Source organism: Diplotaxodon limnothrissa, linkage group LG13 (assembly GCF_057381915.1).
Source record: "Diplotaxodon limnothrissa isolate DT_005_m linkage group LG13, D_limnothrissa_male_GT1.1, whole genome shotgun sequence".
NCBI lineage: Eukaryota > Metazoa > Chordata > Actinopteri > Cichliformes > Cichlidae > Diplotaxodon > Diplotaxodon limnothrissa.
This window is the reverse complement of record NC_140608.1, coordinates 27,012,131-27,029,613: the sequence shown is the minus strand read 5'-3', so window position 1 is coordinate 27,029,613 and position 17,483 is coordinate 27,012,131. Positions and strand designations below refer to the sequence as shown.

At 39.6% G+C, this 17,483-nt stretch overlaps 1 protein-coding gene across 1 annotated transcript in view; it reads left to right on the top strand.

The window, feature by feature from the left end:
- LOC146620394 (uncharacterized) overlaps nucleotides 1–14,497 on the top strand; it is a 41,376-nt gene extending 26,879 nt beyond the window's left edge. The window contains exons 3-4 of the mRNA XM_085369590.1: nucleotides 12,079–12,136; nucleotides 14,476–14,497. Coding sequence (XP_085225716.1) covers nucleotides 12,079–12,136; nucleotides 14,476–14,497 — 80 coding nt within the window. The remainder of the gene's footprint in view (nucleotides 1–12,078; nucleotides 12,137–14,475) is intronic.
- The last annotated feature ends 2,986 nt before the right edge of the window (nucleotides 14,498–17,483 follow it).

Sequence of the window (17,483 nt, the reverse complement as noted above, 5' to 3'; positions counted from 1 at the left end):
TATTGTCTATCCTGTAAAATAGTCAGATGTCTATTCATATTAATGTACAGAATTCACCTGCTTGCTGCTACTACTGCACATTCACCCAGTGTATATACTATATGTATGTATATATATATATATATATAATGTTCTTCCTCTACACACCCCCCCCCAAATTTTTGCACATGTCGAGGAGCGTGTCAGGCTACATTTCACTGTGTGTTATACTTGTATAACTATGCATGTGACAAGTAAAGAACCTTGAACCTTGAACCTGACTCCAGCTCGTCGCCGTAACAGACTTGTGTGGGCAAATGCTCACATTCGATGGCGTCTGGCACGTTGGAGAGGTGTGCGCTTTACGGATGAATCATGGTTCACATTGTTCAGGGCAGATGACAGCTGAGAATGTCCCAGTTCTTGCATGGCCAGCATACTCACCGGACATGTCACCCATTGAGCATGTTCGGGATGTGCTTGACCGGCGTATACGACAGCGTGTACCAGTTCCCACGAATATCCAACAACCTCGCACAGCCATTGAAGTGGAGTGGACCAACATTCCACAGGCCACAATTGACAATCTGATAGACTCCATGCGACGATGTGTTGCACTGCATGAGGCAAATGGTGGTCACACCAGATACTGACCGGTTCTGGGTCCCCAGACCCTCAATAGCGCAAAAAACTGCACATTCCAGGGTGGCCTTTTGTTGTGGGCAGTCTGAGGTACACCTGTGCACTACTCATGATGTCAGATCAGCATCCTGATGTGGCACACCTGTGAGGTGGGATGGATTATCTCAATATAGCAGATGTGCCCACTACCACACATTTGGACTGATTTGTGACCACTGTTTGGGAGGGATGGTTATATTGTGTATCTGGAATGAATTTTAGGTCTCTACGTCCATCCCATGGGGAATGGGAGCAGTAACAAAGGTGTTGCGTTTATATTTTTGTTGAGTGTATATTACAGTCTCAACTTGAATAATGAAGGACTTTCATTTGAAACTTATATAATATTATATAATAATCCGTTCTTGGAAACAGAAACTGTTCCGCATGGAAAACTGCCAAAATAAAACAAACCAGTGCAAACAGACTAATGAGATTGGAAGAAATCTGCAATGCTTGTGTTTACGGCTAAGCAAAACAACAAGTGCTTCAGAGTCTCAAGTTTGAGAAACAGGGAAGAAACAGATTTAGAATAATTCTGTTTTGCTAAGATATTCAAGGTCCTAAGAAATACATTGGAAGTGTGCATATTTCATGAATATGATGGTAATTCTGTGCTTTTTTCACTTTTACTCATTACTAAGTGTTATGTTAAGTAAAATGTTTTTCTGCACTTAACTGAATGTTTTAAATATCAAGGGGAAAAAGTCAAGATCAAGCTAATTCAAGTTGTGGGTCTTAATAATATCTCTCCATATATTTTCATTGTTTTAAAATTCACAAATCAAGAGAAAGGACTTTGGCTGTGTCCATATTGTGAACAAATCATACACATATATGCTTCTAATGTTTTTAATATAGATGTACTGGAACATGATATAAACATCTTTTCCGCCACACACTCTGGCGGTAAAGAATTTGCTGTCACCTCTAGTCCACTCAGATATTCATGCAAAAGCACAGTGTATTTCCCTGTGACTCTCAGCCACCGAATAAATGCTGCATGTATAGAAAAGGTGTGACTTTGTGCATGATGTCTGGATAGTACTAGAACTGGAGCCTGGCTGAAGTGTCAAAGCAGTGGGTCTGTGGAGGCAAGCGTACCTTTTTCACTTCTCTTTTTCGCTGTCAGTCAATTCCTCTTGTGTATCATTCAGTACAGATGAATAAGCTGCATTCCAAATCAAATAGAGCCTGTTGAAAACAACTGTTATTTCTTTCACAAACAGGTGCAACCACTGATGTGAATCCTACAAGCTGAGCTTAAAAAGAACTTCCCTAGTATTAGGTTAAATTAACACGTAACCCTCAGTGATAAACCCTAAAGAGCCCAAGTGTCCTTTTTTGTTGCTAGGGAACTGCGGAGTTAGCTGTCAAACCTGCATTCATATGGCTGCTTAGTTACAGGAAAGGTTGTGGAGTTAACATAACTCAACATCACATAGCTTTACCTCAGTATAACTGTTTTTGGCTTGTTTTCAGTAAAAAAAAAAAAAAAAAGAATGTTTAAGTACAGTACAAGAACCTACAAATTCAACTGAAGTATGTACCACCTCTGTCTAAAGTAAGAAAATAATTTAATCACTACTTAAACTGACATATAATTAAATTGAATAACATTATCCAAGCAAAAACCCCAAGGTGGTTAGGGTTATTTGTTATTTATAATACTAGTTTTTTGTTGTAATGTTTTTTTTACCTGCCTATTGTGCACTTTCCAACCAGCCTGTATTAGCAGGCTGCATTAGCTCAGGACAACTAGCATGCCTATAGCATCAATGCAGAGAAAGCAAGTAAGCCAGTGCTGAGCTTGTGATGACACTCTTATTTTCTGCTGTCTCTGTGCGATCATAGTTTATGTTCCACTGATGCATTTTTGCCTTAATGTGACTCAATCCAAATAAGCCTGTTTACAGTTTTTCACTACACAAAAGACAAAAACTGATGAGGAAGCAATTTTTCAGGAAAGGCTTATGAAGTCAAAGTAATAAGAAAAAGAGAGGAAGTGGTGTACAGTCCTGTGTGGATTTCAGTATCCACTAGGATACATTTTCCACATTATGCATATGTAAGCAGTTTTCTGTAAGAATCTATAGACCAGTGATGTGCTACTGTTACAGCAGCACTTTTCACGCAGCCTACTTAAGATTGAACTCTTATATGTTTTTTCAGCCTTTTATTACTTTTCTGTTTTCTGTGATTGGTAACGAGATGGAGCAGATGGGCATTGGGCCTGCTTTGATTGATAATACCCTGACACATGGAAGTGTGGTCAACTTGTGTCTGCTGAGCCTCACCTTTGCTAACTGGACCTCTTGACAGTGTTTGTGGTGTGAATGCCTTTTGGAACCAATAATATGGTTATACAGGGTGGGCCATTTATATGGATACATGTTAGGATGGCTGGGTCGTTGACCCAGGGTTTTGAGTTTATATATTATTTATCATTTCTATTCTTTGGTTTCTTTGTTAGAGTTATGTCTTATGGTTTGTCTCTGTGTAATCCTTAGTTGCTGTCTCCCCTGTCCGCTATATCCCCGTGTCCAGTCAGTGCCTGTGTCTGCCCTGGTTCCACATCTCTGTTCCCTCTGTTTTAGTGCCTGCATGTGAGTCTGTGTCTTTTGTTCAGTCTGTGTTATGTGTTTCCTGTTTTACTTTGAGGGTCTCTGTCTTATCTCAGTGTGTTCAGTTTACGCTTCCTTGTCTCGTCAGTTCTGATTTCCCCCAGCTGCGCTCTCCTTCTGTGTCTCATTCCCCTCGTTACTTCCCAGTGTATTTAAACCCTGTGTTTCTCTGAGTCATTGTCGTGTCGTCCCTCATTCTGTGTGGATCTTATTGGTAATGTCACAAGAAAAACAATGGTGTGCTTGGTTCCAACGTAACTTTATTCTTTCACGAATTGTTTACAAGTTTCTGACCACTTATAAAATGTGTTCAATGTGCTGCCCATTGTGTTGGATTGTCAATGCAACCCTCTTCTCCCACTCTTCACACACTGATAGCAACACTGCAGGAGAAATGCCAGCACAGGCATCCAGTATCTGTAGTTTCAGGTGCTGCACATCTCGTATCTTCACACCATAGACAGTTGCCTTCAGATGACCCCAAAGATAAAAGTCTAAGGGGGTCAGATCGGGAGACCTTGGGGGCCATTCAACTGGCCCACGACGACCAATCCACTTTCCAGGAAACTGTTCATCTAGGAATGCTCAGACCTGGCACCCATAATGTGGTGGTGCACCATCTTGCTGGAAAAACTCAGGGAACGTGCCAGCTTCAGTGCATAAAGAGGGAAACACATCATCATGTAGCAATTTCAAATATCCAGTGGCCTTGAGGTTTCCATTGATGAAGAATGGACCCACTATCGTTGTACCCCATATACCACACCAAACCATCACTTTTGTTGTTCCAACAGTCTTGGAGGCATCCATCCAATGTGGGTTAGTGTCAGACCAATAGCGGTGGTTTTGTTTGTTAACTTCACCATTCACATAAAAGTTTGCCTCATCACTGAACAAAGTCTTCTGCGTGAACTGAGGGTCCTGTTCCAATTTTTGTTTTGCCCATTCTGCAAATTCTGTGCGCCGATCTGGGTCATCCTCGTTGAGATGCTGCAGTAGCTGGAGTTTGTAAGGCTGCCATTTGTGAGTAGCTAATATTCTCCGAAGGGATGTTCGACTAATGCCACTCTCCAGTGACATGCGGCGAGTGCTACGCTGTGGGCTCTTGCTGAATGAAGCTAGGACAGCCACTGATGTTTCTTCATTAGTGACAGTTTTCTTGCGTCCACATTTTGGCAAATCCAACACTGAACCAGTTTCACAAAACTTAGCAAGCAGTTTGCTAACTGTAGCATGGGAGATGGGTGGTCTCGTAGGGTGTCTTGCATTGAAATCTGCTGCAATGATCCGGTTATTCCATTCACCAGATATCAACACAATTTCGATCCGCTCCTCACGTGTTAACCTCTTTGACATGTCAATGGCTGTGAACAAAGAGAAACTTGTAAATAACTCATGAAAGAATAAAGTTGTGTTGAAACCAAGCACACCATTGTTTTTCTTGTGACATTACCAATAAGTTTGATGTGTCACATGGCCCTCTTCCTATTGAAAAAACAAAAGTTGTATCCAAGATGGCCGACTTCAAAATGGCCACCATGGTCACCACCCATCTTGAGGAGTTTGCCCCCTCACATATACTAATGTGCCACAAACAGGACTTTAATATAACCAACCATTCCCATTTTATTACGGTGTATCCATATAAATGGCCCACCCTGTAGTATAACGGTTTGTTATTAACTTTTGTTGTTTTAATGTTTATGAGTTATGATATGACTTTTTGATAACCTAAGACTATACACATTGTCCAAGTATGACACTTTTCTAAAGCTATCCTCTGCAAGAGGCCTGTTCACCTGTATGTAAATGACATCTCACAATTTATTGCAAGATTTGAATTCTTTACTGTTTCCCCTGTTTGCTTCTGTTTTGTGCAAACTCCTTTTAGTTAATTATCCTACATATCCTCTTGTATCATTAGTTGTATATGCATTAGTCCATTTGTTTCACCTCTAAAATTTAGCATTAAGCCTGAACACACATAAAAAATTAATATATTGAAGAATTAAATATGCATAGTCTATACACTCTGGGTTTTTTTCTTTCTTTAGAATGAAAGGCAGGGAAAATTGCTTGAATGCAAAATCACCTGACGGATGCCACCACATCTCAGTTTGAATTTTCCCTGATTCAAAATGAGTAAATACTCAAGGTACAGCATGAGATGATTTCAGCTAGTGTACTGCATTTGTTTTTAAACCTCAACTATTAAGATTGCTTGTTAGCATATTGTTGGCATAAATTGTTTTTAAAGATGTTGAAAACAGCTTGAAAAAAGACAGAAAAGGAAAAATGAAATAAAGAGGCTAGCGTTGTCAGGTAATCACATTTACTCCCTCAGCTGTTATTCATCCAGTAGCCCAAATTTCAAATTTCATTTCTGGTAAATGATGTTTGTGTTTCCCAGTATTTGACTGTGTTTGTGGTGGTAGCGAATGTGTGTACGACAGGAGGCACACCAGTGAAGTCTTAAATACAATAGAATACAAATTAGTACTGGAAGAGCTTTAGCTTCACTGCAGCTCTGATCTGCAGTTAGTGATAGTATTTCTTCTGACTTGGTTGCAGTTGGGGTTCTTTCTATGATGCACTGAGCATTTCTTATCAGCTCACCTCTTTTCACTGCCATTGCACTCAAATCTCAATATGCCATAGTATGTGTTTTGTCCTGTGCTCTCCTTTTTCCTCTCTCTTTCTCCTCAGTAGTTGTTAGCCTGGCTCTGCTGGCTATTGCTTCCTGTTAAAACTGAATTCTTCTCAATTCTCAAGTTCTCATAGGGCAAACACTATGAAAAAGCACTTGAATCACTGGGATTCTCTCACTGACATTTTCCTTACAATACAAGCATCTCAATCCAGATACTGTTTTGAATTATTGCTATGTGAATAAAACTGGATTGAACTGAAATGAAAAAAGTTGATGGTTTGGGATTTCCATAACAGCAACCTGATCAGCCCACTGGTAGGAAAACAGGAGTTACTCATCAGCAGCAACTGAACGCTGAACAGAAAAGTGAGAGATTTGTCCATTTGTAAATGAAGGTGTTTTTTTCTTATATGAATGAAAGAAAATATAGTTTGTTAAATATCGGCTGACCCAAGTTAAATCTGTGGGTGGTAAATATGTTGGTTACTCTTCAACTTCATCAAGTAGAAGAATAACCATAGTAACCATAATTGAACTCCATAGTTCAGATTCAACAGTGCATATTTGACTGAGGTGTAGCTTTTAGCGTTTACGTTTTGCACATATTGCATACTGATACATACTGCATCTCTGTATGGTTCTCCAGCTGCACCGTGGCACACAAACAGGCACTTTACATTCAAATTCAAATTGTATTTGTCACACACACAACCATACACAGTATGACATGAGGTGAAATGTTTATTGCTGTGCAATGCCCAACCATTAAATGACAGTAAGAATTGACAGTAATATTTACAGATTTACAGATCACTACAAAAACTTACAGATTTTATTAATAAAAAGAAATTATAAGACGCATGCAAAAAGAAAAACCAGAGTGCGTGTGGAGATGTGATGTGTGTGGGAGAGTTCAGTCCTACACCTGGTTCAGGGCCCGAATAGCCTGGGGGAAGATGCTTCTTCTTCAGGGTCATTAATATGGCCAAAAAAATCCTCGGACAACCTCTTCTCTCCCCGAAGGACCTGTACAGCACTCGCTGTCTCAAAGGGGCACGTGGCATCTTACTGCACACACCCAGGACACCGAGTGTTTAAGCTGCTGCCGTCTAGCAGGAGAATTAGGTTGCTGAGGTCGTGGACAAGCAGACTCAAGGACAGCTTTTAGAACAGGGCAATAACCCCAATCAATGCTAACAGCTGACCTGATTGGCTACTTCCCTGGACTTTTTGGGGGGCAATCGTGTGGAATAAACATTCATTCTTTAATTTATCATTCATACCTTTTTTGCACTTTTTATCCACTTTAAAGTTTACTGTTTTGTGTTTTGTTGTGTTTAGCTGTGCTTAGTGCCGATATGGGACAATTTTGCAATTTCGTTATCATATCTTTTATTTCAAACACACAAACATGCGAGTGGTATCAATCTCCTCATCTTAGTCTTGGAAACCAAATGAGGATGCATCAGTTTAAAACTGTTGAACTATTAGCTTAATCTTTGATAGTTGCTGAGCAACTATAGGCTAAATAGCTTACTTGATTACCTTCAAATTATAACAAATGTAGATTCAGTCATCTAGATTTAGCTCATGGGGGTTATTTGCTTTTGTTATTTGCATGTAAAATTTGATTTGTTGTTTTGCATGGGTGGAGTTGATTTCCCAGATGTAAACATGCTTGACACTGGAACGAATTTAGCTGTTCATCTACAGCATCTCCCTTATGCATTTTATGATGCAGGCTGACAGACCTCCCCTATTTTCACATAAAAACCTTGCCGGTACAGGTTTACTATATATTACACAGAATATTGGGACCTCTTTTATTAGAAAGTGTGTCAGGAAAGTGAAAAGGCCTGGGAACATTTAGCTGGAAACTTCATTAAGGGTTGAACTGAAGGTCTGTTGGATGATGGGATGGCACAATTCAGTGAAATCACGAGTTCACACAAAAATGTGTAATTTTACACACATACAATGGTGAGGCACACAGGCAGGTCAGCAAAGTGATGGCAAAGTTCAACAGAAGCTGGGAGCTTGCTTTTGCATGTGCAAGTTCAATTTATGTGTGTAGCTTGTGTAATTGAAAGTTTGCAAATGTGCTTGTGTGCGCATGTGCGTATGTGTGTGAGATCAGAGGTCCTGTGTTAAGGACAGGCCTGCTAAGTAGGCCAACAGCTGCTTCCCTGGCAATTCATCTCCAGTCAGCTTTGAAGCCTGCTTTTTCCTCTTATTATTTCAAACCAGGCACATTTGACATATTAATTGAGCTTTCTTTTGTATTCTGGTACACTGACCATCATCATTTTTACTTGCCGGACTTTTACACAAACACATTTAACATCCCTTTGTAGATACAAGCATCTGAGAAACACAAGTGACCAGGTGTTAGTTCCAAGGTTGGTTTATCTATTATGTATTCAAATAAATGCAACATATTCACCACCTGCATGTGCGTGTGTGTGTGGTAGCGTGGGTGTTTATAATTGCGCATTGCAGAAATTACAAACGCTGCTGCTCTGTCCCTCTACCACCTATCGGATGTGTGTGTGTTTTTGTGCCCTTTGATGCTGGACAAAAGACCAGTTCTCCCTTGATCACTCATTTCTTCTCTCTCTTTGCTCTTGTTCTTTTCTAACTCATTTTTCCATCTCTTCTTAACAAAAATGGAAAAATAAACTACAGAGTAAAATACTGAACAGTGGCACAAACACGTGCACACACACTATCCCTCTTTTTGTCCATCACTCTTCATGGCGCACGCAGCGAAGTGCATTCAAGTGAAGCAGAGCACACAGCTGTGAACCAGCCCAGGGGCTTGTCCTCTCTCTCTTTCTCCCTTTCTGTGTATGTCTGTGTGTCTTGACAGCTTGGACCACTGGGACACAACCAGAGGTGTAAACAGGTCAACATGAGAATGAGGGCACTCTCAGTGCACGAGAAACAATCAGAGAGTAGCACCGTTGACTCAAAGAACTGTCTGTGCTTGCTGTTTAATTAGAATATTCAGCATCTTCACACACACGGGTACACACAAAGTGAGTGGTTAATCTGTGTTAGAGTTGATAGATGACCACAGTCAGCGGTCAGCCTTTCTTCCTCCCTACAGCTGCTGTGCCACATGCTCACTTGGAGTGGTGAAGCACATGCAGCAGGCCTCCAGTGTAAGCATGGTAAACTGCCGGAAACACTGGTTATATAATCACAGCATGTGTTCACTGTCACTGTGGTCTGGGCAAAATCTCCTGTTTACACAGCACAAACACATCTGCATTTGGTCGTCTTCTCTGTCAGTATTCCACCTGCACTGTCCAGCTTTGATGAGTGTAGCAGCACTAAGAGTTTTGGTTCAACAGCTGTTTAACCCGAGTCCACTTAATATATGAACATCCTCCCACATACCTCATCGATTACTGTTAACCTCATGTGAGCTGTATATGTGGTTAGTTTTACGGGTGATTTATGAAAGTTGTTGAAACTGTTTTCTGAACACAGGCACAGCTGGTTCATTTCAATATCAAGCTGGGCCAGTCACAAAACTCTGTAACGTGCAGTCTTATCACTGCACTTTCCTTGTAAATACAGTACTTTAAAAAAAAAAAACAATTTTTACAGCAAAACCCAGTTTGTACTGGCACAGCGTGTTACTAAATCAAGCCCTTAATCTCCAAGAGAACACTGGTCACCCATCTAAGGTTTGGGTTGGATGTGGGGTTTTCAAATTTATAACAGTTTGGAATTCTGGAAAAAGCATTTAATGGTAAAACTTGAAGAGAGACGTCATTTGAACTACAGTATCTTCTACAGTATCTTCTAGTTTCTGATAATATATCTCTTTTTAAATGTAAAGGCAGGTTTACATTTAGTGTCCATCATTTGGTAAATGGTATATGGTCTGTATTTGTATTAGAGATGGCACGATACCACTTTTTTATGTCCGATACCGATACCGATATCATAAATTTGGATATCTGCCGATACCGATATGAATCCGATATGGTGTTTTTTAATCAACAAAACTGTTTTTTTTTTAAATATCTTGCTGCATTTTGTATAAGTTCATACTCAAGTTTAAAACAACAACTACACTAAAGCTATTCTGTTATACCTGTATGCAAAAAAAAAAATTTCATAGTACAGCAATACTGATCAATCTAATAAACTTAAACCTACACCATCCTCCCTATTCTGGTATTTTAAAGAGTACTTAGCATAAATATTAAGCAACCTAACTAATAGGGTTCCAACTCCCAGCAACAACAAAAATAAATAAATAAAAAATAGGGAACCACCCCTCACGCTCCACCTCATGATGCTTAATCGACGTAATCAACCTTAATTTGATGCAGTGTGAAAAAAAAAATGCACAGAAATCAATTATTTTTCAAGAAATATTAAATAGATTCAACATCTTTCTTCAACAAAATTGCAGACTGCACAGATGGTACCTTCCCAAAGGAAAAAGTAGTATAGCTTACTAGGGTATATTAGACTTAATAGTTACTATATACAGTAATGGACTTCTATTCATTTTGCATCAAATTAAAACTTTGGCTGTCAGATAATTATTTATTAAAAGCTAGACATTTTAAATGAGAATAAGAAAGAAAAGTATGTCTTTGTGCCCCCTTTTCCCTGTTAATGCCCTATCGGCCCCCCTGGCTAAACTTTGCTAGATCCGCCCCTGCACAGTTACCAGCCGTCAGCTACGTAGAAAAAGATCCTCGAGTAGAAAGTAATATTAAATACATTCTAACAACAGCTGATCAAGCTTAAACGTGCTGCTGTTGTTCAGCCGCTGGTTTGCTCTTTCTGGTGCAAAGTGGACCAAAAGCAAACTAGAGACACGGACTCGCGACAGAAAAGCCGATCAGCTGATCGTTAAGCAGTTTCATGATTGAAGTAGCAGCAAGAAGAGGCAGTCGCTTGTTAAGCTTAACGCAGGAATGCTTTACAAACATTCAGAGATGGACTTACACATTTGCTTTACTTCTCTCGGGATAACTTTGTCGGAGATGAAATGCCGGGTTGCTAGCGAAGCTCCACATGCTATCCAGACCACTGACAGGTCCCGCATGCCACAGCCGCTCTATCACGTGATGCATACTGCTCCGACGTGCTAACCTGAGGTGAGTTACGGCGTGTTGCAAGTTTTGTGAGGTGCTTTCGTGATATTTAATGGATCGGATTACATTTTTTATTTTTCTCCGATATCCGATCCAGTAATTTAGGTCAGTATCGGACCGATACCGATACGTAATATCGGATCGGTCCATCTCTAATTTGTATAGCGTTTTACTTGGTCCTAAGGACCCCAAAGCGCTTTACACTATACACAATCATCCACCCATTCACACACACATTCACACACTGGTGATGGCAAGCTACAGTGTAGCCACAGCCACCCTGGGGCACACTGACAGAGGCGAGGCTGCCGGACACTGGCGCCACCGAGCTCTCTGACCACCACCAGTAGGCAACGGGTGAAGTGTCTTGCCCAAGGACACAACGACCAAGACTGTCGGAGCCGGGGCTCAAACCGGCAAACTTCCTTGTATGTAACTAAAGCTACAAGTAACTAATGTAAATGAAAATTCCCTGGCATTTATATATCAATGAGCGCAATGTTTTGTTTGAGGTCTAGGAAGTCTTCTTTTAACCTCTTCAGACAGAGCTGACTTCTTTGTCTCGGACAACTTCCCTCTATGACAACAACATAAGATTCACGAGTGATTTGGTTAATAGTTTTTCCTTTTTCCTCCTCCTCAGTGTAATTATGTGTGTGGTAGACAGTGACAATATTTGGCATGGCTGGCTCTGTTCCTGACTGACTGGCACGTATTTGAGTAACAGAAACACAATTAGTCACAACTCAAGACAGGGGTGAGAACCAGTTTTTGCAGTCATTATATCACTGAGTAATTTATTGCTGACTGTGGAAGCATAGCGTGACTCTTACTTGTATGTATTCAAAATTGAAAAGAGAACGAAGGAGGATTGACATCAAGGGAAAACACTCATCATTGAGGCAATTCAGTGTGGGAAGATACATTTTTTCACTGTGTGTGCATGTGTGTACAACAATTACTAATCTTAACTAAGAGTATCCAGTTTCTGATGATTTCTGCTGGTTTATTTTTACAGCTCTGATATCTGCTGGCTGCTGCACCAACTCATGTAGGAGCGTTAAACTTTGGGACAGGTGAGTCCCCAGAATTCTTATCTTTTATATATTATATCTGAACTTTTTATATTATTTTATATTATTTTATATTTAGAAGATATGGTTAAATCACTATGTGGTGGAGCTGTTTTTAACATAAAAGTCCGGTGTGCAAAATACTTTTGAGTGCTAAGACTTTATCACAAGTGACCTTAATGCGGAAAAAGTTTTGTGATCTTTATTTATTTATTTCAGTTATCTTAACTGTCATTATATCAAATGAACAGGTTTGTGAGTAACTATGTACCAGTCTGATGTTTTCCAGTTCCAGTGTGTTGGAACACAGATCAGCACAGTTCTCTCAATACTACAGTGCCAATACCACTGTTCAATTTCTGATAATCATTTATCAGATCATTTGCAAGGCAACACCAGACTTGACGTAAACATTGCTTCCCTTACTTTGTCATTTAAAATGTAACATAAAATATAATCCGAACATATACATTTGGTAAACAGGTGTTTAGTAATTAACTAACAAAGGATAAAATCAAACGATTAAAGAAAAAAAAGTTTAGCTCAGTTTACGAGTTGATGGAGGCAGTTAACATTTACAGTCAAATTAGCTCCACCTTCCCCTGCTCTCAGGCTGAGTGAATGACTGATTTTCTTGTCCTTTGATTGTGCTTGGATAAATAATTCTTAAATAAATAAAAATTAAAAATAAATAAATAAAAATAAATAAAACTACTGATATAATTCTAATAGCCTAGGGTTGGAATAAGGGTAGAAATAAGTCATCACAAATGATGACTTACACATACCAGGATAATATTTATATTTGATAAGAACATATTGATAGGTTTGTAGCTTGAACCTATTCGCTGGAACGTTGAAGGCAATATAATTACACCGCAAGCAAGACACGAAGTAGGCAAAGTTCTTCATGTTTCTCGTGCACGGGAGAGAACCGGACAAACGCCGTTCCTTCGCTTGACCCCAGTTGCTCTCGTCCGTTCTCCCGTAACACTGCTCTTTTATTGAGGTTACATGAATATGCATAGGTTCATTAACATATGATGTCTACATACAAACAAAGAGTACCTTGCCTTTGTGTGTGTGTGTGTGTGTGTGTGTGTGTGTGTGTGTGTGTGTGTGTGTGTGTGTGTGTGTGTGTGTGTGTGTGATTTGTGTGAGGTCAAGATGTGACCCTGTGAAGACTCCCCAAAGCTGGTGCCAGGAGTCTAGCGGGTCCATCTGAACAAAAGGCTCTTATACTTAAAGAGATATACGTGTGTTTGCTATATCAACAAAGAGAAGATAGGACCTCTCTGATGCTCCTAGGATGTGGGTGTGCATTCCACTCTAGAATGCACACCAAGCCTTTGCAGCCTGCTAAAGATCACAGTCCTATCACTACACAATTGATTATACACCTCTAAGCATATATGGTTAAATATTTCTAAGCATAAATGACAATCAACAATACAAAACCTAACACATATTATTTTACTTAAGTGAAATGATATGCAAGTGTTACACCAAATATAACAAGAGTGAGAACAAGCAAGACGATTTCACAGGAAAGCATTGCTATTAAGACAGAATTAGTCTGAAGTTCAGTTGAGATGAAACGAAAAAAAAGTCCAGTATCAAATCCAGAAATGATCAAATTTGGCAACGCTTTTTAATTTATTCAGTCGGTAATATGTGAAAACCCAATAAATTCAGAGAGAACAGAGAATGTAAATCATCTACAGGTTATGAAAATTTGGAAAAACATGGAGTAGGTAACACCTTTGGTAGTTGAAGTGCTGACATAAGAAGTCATCTTGGGCAATGGATAGGTTCAAGGTTCTTTATTTGTCACATGCATAGTTATACAAGTATAACACACAGTGAAATGTAGCCTGACATGCTCCTCGACATGTGCAAAAAATGGGGGGGGGGTGGAGGAAGAACATTTTATTTATATATATATATATATATATATATATATACACACACACACACACACACACACACACACATTGGGTGAATGTGCATGGTATAGGATAGTGTTGGAAAAGGCAAATTGTGTGTGTGTGAGAGGTCACCCTTGTGTAATCCCTGCTTTAATGCATCAACTGAGTGATGGGACTTGGTTAATATTTAATGTTGAAGAAGTTCCTAATGGATGAATAAATCAACCTTCATCTTTACCTGGAGTTGACAGATTTCTGCATTCTGAACCCAGAAGCTACACACACACACACACACACACACACACACACACACACACACACACACACACACACACACACACACACACACACACACACACACACACACACACACACAAATGACAGCACGTTTTTTGTTTCTTTCCTGTCTTTCAGCTTCGATGCTTCCTTACCATGACATGCCTCTTGATGAGATGCTGCTGTGACAACATGCACCCCAGAGAGAGCAGAAGGGGCAAGAGGATCGATACATAACCGGTCGCATAAATGATCAGGCCAATCAAAACTTCGCAGTGAACAGCGACTACAAGCAGACATAAATACTCTCTCTGCCTTTTCTGCGGTTGCTGCTACTGATGCTGCTATGCATTTACTGAGGACCACCAGAAAAAACGAATGTCATTGTTCAGATGGGCGAAGATTTGTCCCTGCATTGCCAAAAGGAACAGAAGAAAACAAAACAACTGAGAATCTGCGGTTGCCAATTATAAAGCCCTACCTCTTTGGAAAGACAGAGCCCTTATGGATAAATTAAGTTATATATCAAGAGTAGTTGTTCCTGCTAACTGTCTCTTCGCTGTCACACCTGTAAGCATTTGAAAATTAAAATGTGTGAAAACGCAGTTTTAGGTAATGGTAACTACTTTTACAAAGTAATTGTGGATCTGGAATTGAAGCACAAAGTTTACTTTAACCTCTCAACATCTGTTAGATTACCAGTGACAAGTTTGCGTTAGTATTAGGTTTATGTCTACTTTTTATATTGAATTGTAACCAATTGAAAATCTTAAAACTGTTAGACCAACATGCATGTAAAAGAACTGATTTGAAAAGCAACATTTTCTAGTTTATGAAACTATGCTTGTTTAGCATGTGGCTTAAACTTAATTATAACCTTTTCCTTATTTGGTTCACCTGGTGGATGTTAGGAGGTTAACATTTTTTGTGGATAAATTTGATAGTTTTGGCCATAATTGTCAGAAATTATATTTCTATTCACTACAGAATTTCTCAAGATGTAAGACAAGAAACTAATTTGACAATTGGCAGTCACAAAGGATGGGACAAGCCACTTTCAATTTTGAGTTTTAGCTAGTTGTTACTACATACATCTACTGAGGCATGACCACAGTGTGCAGTATTAGAGCCAACCATGTACAGGCCCTGACTACAAAATATATAGAAAAACATATGTACCTATAATTATATACACACATGTAATGAAGAATACACATAAAACACTAAAAATTCATATCACTACAAAAAAGTAATAAAAGCAAATATGGATTAAAAACATACATCATCATAACATCAACACACAGGTGATGGGGAACAAATATGGTCTCTGGTAGGGGCCCCAAAATGTGATTGTAAACATGCTTTTGTTCCTACACAATGAGTATTATATATATATACACACGCGCGCACACACACACAGTCATGTGTTCTCTTGCAGTAAGTTACATTAATTTCCTGTGGATTTGCTCTAACCCATTCTGCCTTTCCTTTCCTTTTGTTACAATTGTGGATGCATATATTAAATACATATATGTTTTAGATAATGAGGTCAGTGAATGAACAAATATCTCAAAACGTCTTGATGCAATCATCCAGGTAAGTAAATCTCCAAAAGTTGATTCTGTTCATCTGGACGTAGCGTTTTGTGGGAGAAACATTTCGTCACTCATCCAGGTGACTTCTTCAGTCTCAGCTGACTGCAGGTTTCCCCAATCTTAACCCAGGAATGCTGGTTAGAGCGCGGAGTCAAGGAAGCCATTTACGTGAAAAGGGAAAGACCATCTCTGAATCGAGGAGCTTTCGCCATCTTACAATACTATGATTGCAGCCATTCCCCAACTCTCTGTGAATGGTACTCATGGCCATTGATCAGTGGTCTTTGATCAGTAGTCTTTGATCAGTGGGTTTTGGTCAGTGGGTTTTGGTCAGTGGTTGTTGATCAATGGTCATGAGAATTTGCATAATTAAGATTAAGGAGCTGACCTCCCAGCCCATTGTTCCTTCAGTGGGCTGGTTTCAGTCATTATGCAAATGTACTGTTTATAAGATTGGGGAAACCTGCAGTCAGCTGAGACTGAAGAAGTCACTTGGATGAGTGACGAAACGTTTCTGCCACAAAACGCTACGTCCAGATGAACAGAATCAACTTTTGGAGAAATATCTCAAAAGCTCAGTGTTCAGAATGAATTTTTTTTTTAACTTTCACTTTTTCTCTACTTCTGGCCACCATAGGTGCCATTCAAACTCATTTCTCTAAAGGAATACAATCTTTAAAAGGGTTTAAGGCCCCATTCACACACGCCCAGAGAACGTTTGGAAGCCGCTGGCAATCACCGGTCGATAGGAAAAGACGTGCTTTCCTAACCAGTTGGTGAGCGGTTGTGGAAGTTGCTGATTGTTGCTAGCCCTAGAGACTGGCCAGTGACCTTGTGGCAACCATTACCCATAGTTTTCATGGAAGCTGCTGACTTGTCTGCAAAAACTCACCAACTACTTGTTCATCTGTAGTGAAACTGTGAAAAAAGCAGCTCAAACTGGAAACACAAACCATTTATCTTCAAATATAAAAGATGGATGTAGGTCTTGGTTTCTAAAGTCCCATCTTGAAGCGTCAAGGTAAAGAGTTTTGCGATTGCCATCTTAGTATTCTGAAACCACATTTGAAAAGATAGACAAGTCTTATTTTGAAACCCCATATCAATTCAATTTTATTTATACAGCGCCAAATCACAAAAGTGCTCAAGAGAATTTATATTGTAAGGTAGACCCTACAATAATACCTACAGGGAAAAACCCAACAATCAAATGACCCCCTATGAGCAAGGACTTTTGTGACAGTGGGAAGGAAAACTCCCTTTGAACAGGAAGAAACCTCCGGCAGAACCAGGCCCAGGGAGGGGCGGGGCCATCTGCCGCGACTGGTTGGGGAGAGAGAAGGAAAACAGGATAAATCATTCAGCATACCCCAAATAATTCTCTTCCCTAAAACACAGCATGACTAAGATTTACCAAATTTACTTATTTTATTTATTTTTAGTGTGACCCCAAAATGAGCGGAAAAGCCTTTACAGCAGAAAAGCCTTTAAAAATCTGAGGGCTGTAGACTTTCGAAGGAGACTACGTCTTTTTTAACCACAGGTTTGGCT